Here is a 7,570-nt window from a genome sequence, read left to right on the forward strand (position 1 = left end):
GCGCATGCCTGTAATTCTGGCTATTCAGAAGGCTGAGGCGGAAGGATCACTGGAGCCCAGCAAGTCGAGGCTGCGGTGGCCAGGAGCAGCCACTGCACTCCAGTCTGGGCAACAGAGTGAGATTCCAACTCAAAAAACAAAACAAAAAAAACATTAAAATGGGACCCAAGGTATAGGCTTCTTCCCTAACCCTTTGTTTTGATATAGTGTGTAAATATTACCACAGTGTCTACACATGTATGCATAGCTGTGCTAGATAGCCTGATATAGTGGAAAGCAGAGTGATTGTTGAAGCCACTAAACCAACCACTGCCTCGCTCAAGGAAGGCACTTCTGGGTCTTCTTATAGTGCTGTGGCTTTCTCTTAATTATGAGAAAGCTTTCTGCTGATGCTGCAAACATTGGTATGAATTAATGACCTAATGATGAGACTGAGTGATAGCTAATGTTATATCAGAAAAGAGAAGGTTGTGGGAGACCATGACTAGCCATTTACAAATATACAAAAAGATGTCTTATGAAAAACAAAACCCAAACATTAGCATGTTGTGAGTAGTCACATGGGAAGCAGCATGGCTTTCATGATAATCTGATATTATGCTCCTATTTGTCATGTATGACACAATTGGCCTCAAAGAAACACACCATAGCAGAGCAGTCTGTATTATGGTACTACACCATCCTAACTTTTGTTCTTCAGCCACCATTTGTCATGGAGAAATGGATCAAAGGAATAGGGGAAAATCAGACTGTGGAGTGCACCATCACATATGAGGTAAGCTCTAGGGGAGGGAGGCTGGTGGCTTCACCACCAGCTAATGACTAGGGATTTATCCATTGCCTCAGAGTGCTTATAGTTTGTTGGAATTTATTAGGAGAGAAACTATTTAATTGTATTTTTGTTTTTTGAGTCAGAGTCTCATTCTGTGGTCCAGGCTAGAGGGCAGAGACACAATCACAACTATTGCAACCTTGACCTGCTGGGCTTAGGCGATCCTCCCATCTCGCCTTCCAAGCAGCTAGAACTACAGGTGGACACCATCATGCCCGGCTTTTATTTGTTTTTAATGTAGAGACAAGGTCTGGCCAACTTACCCAGGGTGGCCTCGAACTCCTGGGCTCAGACATTCTTTTCACCTCAGTTTCCCAAAGTGTGGCATTACAGGCATGAGTCACCACTCACGATTGTTGAGAGAAAAACTATTTAACAAACATGAATATGGGAATATAAAAATAATTTTTCTAACCAAGTGTCGGGACGAAAAGAGAACAGGACAAGCTTAACTAGATACAGATTGATGCAGTAAATACATGTATTCATTTTTTTGTTTTTGTTTGTTTGTTTTTTGAGTTGGAGTCTCACTCAGTCACCCAGACTGCAGTGTAGTGGCCGGGAGCGGTCACTGCAGCCTTGACCTGCTGGGCTCTGGCGATCTTCCCGCCTCAGCCTTCCAAGTAGCTGGAACTACAGGCGCGCTTACCACACCCGGCTAATTTTTTTGATTTATTGTAGAGGTGAGGTCTCGCCAAGTTGTCCAGGCAGGTCTCGAACCCGCGGGCTCGGGCAACTCACTCACCTCGGTCTCCCAAAGCACGGGATTACAGGCTGAGCCACCAAGCCTGGCCTGTATTAGTTATTAACTGAGCACCTTCTACATATCATGTAAGATGTTAAGCACTGGGGGTACCAAACAGTGACTAAAGCCTTCTTGGTATGTAGAGTTTATGGGTGAGGGGAAATCAATTATTCTTCAGAAGCAGGGAACACAGCTAGGTGTGTCAGGTCACAACTATAGTCCCAGCTACTTGGGAGGCTAAGGCAGGAGGATAGCAGCCTAGGCAACACAGCAAGACTCCGGCTCAAAAACAAAAACAGAGCACAACCCCCACTACCACCTGGTGGATGTCTGTTATCAAAACAGATGACCAGGTTCCACATATTTTATATGGAAAAAAATAGAAAAAAGTATAATTTTTTTAAAATGCTATTAAAATTAAAATTCATGCATTTAGCAGTACCTGCTGACTGTACTGTTCTGTGATTAGGGCAGACTAGGTCTAGTCTCTCTTGAGGCTTATATTCTAGTGTTGAGAGGAAATAGATATAAATAAGTAACAAATAAGTAAATCATGTCGAAGATGATAGGTGGCAAACGGAAAATGTGTGACTCAGGGGGCATTAGACTGGGTGGTCAGGGAAGACCTCTCCTCTGAGGAGGAGACAGCAGAGAAGAGCAGAGGAATAGTCAGTGCAAGTCCCCGGCGCACAGAGTACAAAGACAAGGCTTTTGAGAGGTGAATAGGGCCAGATCATAGAGACCAGCAGGCCACAGTAAGGAATTTGGATTTACTATAAGCACCGTGGGAAGTCAAGAGGCGTTTTAAACAGTAGAGAGAAAGAACCTAATTATGTTTTTAAAATCAGCCAGGCGTGATGGCTCATGCCTGTAATCCCAGCACTTTGGGAAGTGGAAGTGAAAGGATTGCCTGAGCCCAGGGGTTCGAGACCAGCCTGGGCAACTTGGTGAGACTTTGTCTCTAAAATAAATAAAAAAAATTAGCTGGGCATGGTGGCATGCACCTATACTTTCAGCTACTTGGAAGGCTGAGGCAAAAGGATTGCCTGAGCCCAGTGGGCTGAGGCTGTGGTGGCTGTGAGCATGCCACTGCACTATAAAATATTAGCTGTGCATGATGGCACACACTTGTAGTCCCAGATACTCGGAAGGCTGAGGTGGAAGGATCACCTAACCCCAGGAGGTTGAGGCTGTGTTGTGCTGTGATCATGCCACTGCACTCCAACCTGGTCAACAAAGTAAGACTCCAACTCAGTGATTTTAAAAGGATTTACCGGGCCGGACATGGTGGCTCCCGCCTATAATCCCAGCACTTTGGGAGGCCAAGGTGAGAGGACTGCCTGAGCAACTTGGTGAGACCTCATCTCTACAATAAATCAAAAAATTAGCCAGGCATGGTGGTGCAGGTACTTGGAAGGCTGAGGTGGAAGGGTCACCCAGATCAAGGCTGCAGTGGCCATGAGCATGCCCTTACACTCCAGCCTAGGCAACAGAGTGAGACTCCAAGTCAAAAAAAAATTTTTTTAAAGCAAAAAAGAATTTACCATGAACCAGGCACTGTAAGAGGCGTTTACACCTGTTTGATCTCACTAACTTCACCTAAATACTGAAAGACAGATATCATTATCTTCACTTTCATTGGAGAGAAGAAAGGAAGTCCTGAGTTTGGGGATACTCGGTGACAGAATTGATGGCGTCACACCCATGTCTTCTGGCTATCAAAACTCCTTCCACTCTTTCCTAGCTATCCTGTTTGTTATCTCCCCAGGGGCTGCAGTAAAGCAAGTTTGCCTCGAATTGGACTTTTTATGAACGGAGGTATTTTGATGGTTTCCCAAGCTGCCATGGTTTGGCTTTTCAGTATTAGAAAACTGAACCAGCCGGGCTCAGTGGCTCAGCCTATAATCCCGTGTCTTTGGGAGGCTGAGGTGAGTGGATTGCCTGAGCCCGCGGGTTCGAGACCCGCCTGGGCAGCGAGACCTCATCTCTACAATAAATAAAAAAATCAGCCGGGCGTGGTAGCGCCTGCCTGTAATTCCGGCTACTTGGAAGGCTGAGGCGGAAGAATCGCCGGAGCCCAGCAGGTCAAGGCTGCAGTGGCTGGAAGCAGCCACTGCACTCCAGTCTGGGCGATTGAGTGAGACTCCAACTCAAAAAAAAAAAAAGAAAAAAAAAGAAAACTGAACCCTGGCCAGTCCACGTATCTGGCCTGAAAGCCAATATGTGCTAGAGCAGTTATTTGTTTTCACCTGTCAGGGTGCACAGGTTGTCAGAGATGTGGCACTTGAGAAGTAACATTGTCAAAGTGTTGCTTGCAGAGTACAAAACCCAAACAAAACAAGACCTAAAAACTGGTCTTGAGAAACTTGGTGTCTAGACTATTCTAAAGCCTGCTCACTATCCAGGAAATGCCTTCTTCTTCGTTACCGGACAGTTAGAGCAGCCAGATTCCACCTCTCTCTGACTTAGACCATTTTGGAGACATACCACGCCTGATTCTTTTCCTCTTCTCCTTCTCTCTCCCTTTCCTCTCCCTTCTTTTCCTCCTCTTTAGACTCATGATGACATGCCGCTTGTGTCTGGATTTTTCACTTCAGATTTTTAGAATACATTTTCATAACCCTATTGAATCCTGGAGACTCTTTAAGTGACACTTATGTGTGACACCAGGTGAGGAGGGAGATTTTGGGACAAGAAAGTGGCGTGCCTTGACCTAGTATCCTTCCCCTTCCTGATCCTCATTTCTTCACTCTTGGTCTCATCCCATTTTTGCGTCTGTGACCTTCCCCACTACCACCCACCCTGAGTGTGGGAAATTTGCCCCAGCACACTGCCTGTATTCATCCAGTTACCCAGATAAGCAAAGCAGTGAGCAAAAGTGGATGTCAGATTTTCATTCATTCAACAAAATATCCCTGGGCACAGCAGCTCACGCCTATAATCCCAGCACTTTTGGAGGCCAAGGCAAGAGGATTGCCTGAGCCCATGAGTTCGAGGCCAGCCTGGGCAACTTGGTGAGACCTCATCTCTACAATAAATTTTTTTTTAAAAATAACTGAGCACAGTGATGTGCACCTGTGATTCCAGCAACTTGGAAGGCTGTGGCAGAAGGATGGACTGAGTTCATCAGTTCGAAGCTACAGTGGCTGAGTGTGCCACTCTACTCTAGCCTGGGTGACAGTAAAATTCTGACTCAAAAAATATATATATCAATTTTCAAGTACTAAATATGGGAAAGATTTTTTTGTTATTGTTATTTCTTATTAAACAAAGAAGTAAGTTGAAATTTGCCACGTATAATAAATTCTGGATGGCTGGGTGTGGTAGCTCACACTTGTAATCTCAGCACTTTGGGAAGCCAAGAAGAGTGAATTGGTTGAATCTGGGAGTTGGAAGCTGTGGTGAGCAGTAACCGTGCCACTGTACTCCAGTCTGGGCGACAGAGTGAGACCCTGACTCTAAATAAATAAAATATAGAAAAAAATTTTTTTTAGTTCTAGAAGAAGACAATCACATATTTAACTACTATATCTACTACAAAATGTATGTTATAATTCATTTAGGAAGAAGTGCTATAACCTACAAAGGAATAAAGTGGTTAAAATTTTTCTTTTAATCAAATTAGCCTTTTGTTCTTTTTTGAATCAGAGTCTCACTCTATCACCCAGGCTGGAGTGCAGTGACACATTCACGGTCACTGTAGCCTTGACCTGCTGGGTTCAGGAAATCCTTCCGCTTCAACCTTCCAAGTAACTGGGACTACAGGCAATGCACCACCACGCCCACCTACTTTTTTTATTTATTGTAGAAATGAGGTGTCACCATGTTGCCCAGGCTGGTCTCGAACCCATGGGCTCAGACAATTATCTTGCCTCGGCCCCCTGAAGTACTGGGATTACGGGTGTAAGCCACTGCATTCAGCTTCAAATTAGCATATTTAGGCCAACTGTTGAGAATGTTTTATCTGATACATTATGATAGTGTTCTAAGGAGTGAAACTAAAGTGATATAGTAACATGGGTGTCTTCCCATTTTATATACATGTGTCTGTTTGGTCATGTATTTCTTTTACTTATTATTTTATTATTATTATTATTATTATTATTTTACCAGAGTGATGTTAGAACTCCAAAAAGCACTAAACACATCCATTCAATTCAGTGGAGCAGAACAAAACCTCAGGACGAGGTGAAGGCCATCCAACTTGCCATTCAGACAGTATTCACCAACTCAGAAGGCAACCCTGGAAGCAGATCTGACTCAAGTAAGTTCATGTTCAAACAATAGATATGTGCTAGATTCCAAAAACAGAATTCTTAAATTCTCCTACCAGGCTGTGGACAGACATAGCTCTCTCTAATATAGTACTGCCTTCTGATACTTTCACCTGACTGGTTTTATAAACAGATCATATGGAGAGAGTATTTATGGATCTATAACTGTGAGTATATGATAATCAATTTCAATAGTTGGATAAACTGAGATAAAAGATGAAAATTAATGATAACATTGCATTGGTAAATAATTGTTTTTCCAAAAGTGTATCTGTAGATAAAGATATGACTCTTCCATGTCCAGCAAACATTTCTACAAAGCCACTGCTGTCACTAGAACAACTTCCTGAGCCCTGAACCCCATTGATACGTCAAAGTATAGGAGGGAAGAGGGAAAGAAGGAGGGAGGTAGATAAGGATGGAGGGAGAGAGGGAGGGAGGAGAAAAATAAGGGTAAGGAAGGAAAGAAGGGATGATAGAGAAAGATAGAAAAACTTTAAATGTATATGGTAGCTAGTGAGGATAGTTACTATAGATGACATAAGGAAACAATTTAGAGTGACAGAGAGGAAGGTCAGCTGACTTGCTGTCAAATGGGTCATTATTTGGTAGATTCCGGGAAGAGGTTCCGAGCCTCAGCTTTGAAGGTCCAGAAGCTCTTAATATGACTCAGAGTTGGGCTCTGAGGGACTGCAACAAGCTAACAAATACACAGGAGAGCGATAGTTCATGCCTTACCCTGAGAAAAAGGCCTGCCAACAAACCAGAAATACATGTTTTCTGATGAGTGCATTCTTCTCCCAAGAGGAAAATATACCTGGGATTCATATCAGAAGGTACTATAGTGGGCACGGAAACAAAGCAAGGGTCTCTAATGAGCTGACCCTGATGGCTGATGTCACTGAGTTCTGAGAGCCCAGCTCCCATCTCTACTACTCAAAGGACTGGACTACCAAGCAGACCAGACATTTTTAAAGGTCCCCAGCCAGGGTGCCCAGAATACTGGACAGTACTCAAAACCTATCAACAAATTATTTGACAGCATGCTGAACCTGTCAACCTTTCTCAACACAGTTGATTTGGTCATTTTCTTTCACAAATAATGACGACAAGACATTCTGACCAGATACTTGGGCCTGAGTTTTTACCAAAGCCCTCTTAGCCTCAAACACGTTGTCAAACATCTTTTAGGGCAAGCTGTTGCTACAAATGACTAACCCATACAATGGGTGTTGATTCTCACTGGCTCTCTTCTCAGTAGGCACGCTATTTCTAAATTCTTTCATTTGCCAGTTCAACGGTCTTGCCTTGCATGCCTGCTATCATACCTTTAAGGACTGCTTACTACAATAACACATGCTAATAGGGCACATTTTATATTGGTAGAGTTTTCATAGCCATGATCCTATTTAATCCCTGTAACGTCCCTGTGAAATCCACTGGATCTTCTCTCTGTATTTCTGCTGTATTTTGCTCTTCCATTCAAAGCTGGTTTTCTGGTTGGGCGCAGTGGCTCACATCTATAATCCCAGTACTTTGGGAGGCTGAAGTGAGAGGACTGCCTGAGCCCACGGGCTTGAAACCAGCCTGGGCAATTCAGCGAGACCTCATCTCTACAATAAATCAAAAAATTAGCGAAGCATGGAGGTACATGCCTATAGTTCCAGCTACTTGAAAGGCTGAGACGGAAGGATCACCTGAGCCCAGCAGGTTGAGGCT

The 7,570-nt window shown here is 43.7% G+C and overlaps 1 protein-coding gene across 1 annotated transcript in view; it reads left to right on the top strand.

The window, feature by feature from the left end:
* Positions 1–7,570, top strand: part of MAP3K20 (mitogen-activated protein kinase kinase kinase 20) — a 176,423-nt gene that overhangs the window by 164,067 nt on the left and 4,786 nt on the right. Inside the window, exons 18-19 of the mRNA XM_008064748.2 lie at positions 701–775; positions 5,691–5,841. Of these exons, the coding sequence (XP_008062939.1) occupies positions 701–775; positions 5,691–5,841 (226 nt within the window). The remainder of the gene's footprint in view (positions 1–700; positions 776–5,690; positions 5,842–7,570) is intronic.

The sequence above is a fragment of the Carlito syrichta genome, unplaced genomic scaffold, assembly GCF_000164805.1.
Source record: "Carlito syrichta isolate Samal-C Ts95f unplaced genomic scaffold, Tarsius_syrichta-2.0.1 Scaffold307991, whole genome shotgun sequence".
NCBI lineage: Eukaryota > Metazoa > Chordata > Mammalia > Primates > Tarsiidae > Carlito > Carlito syrichta.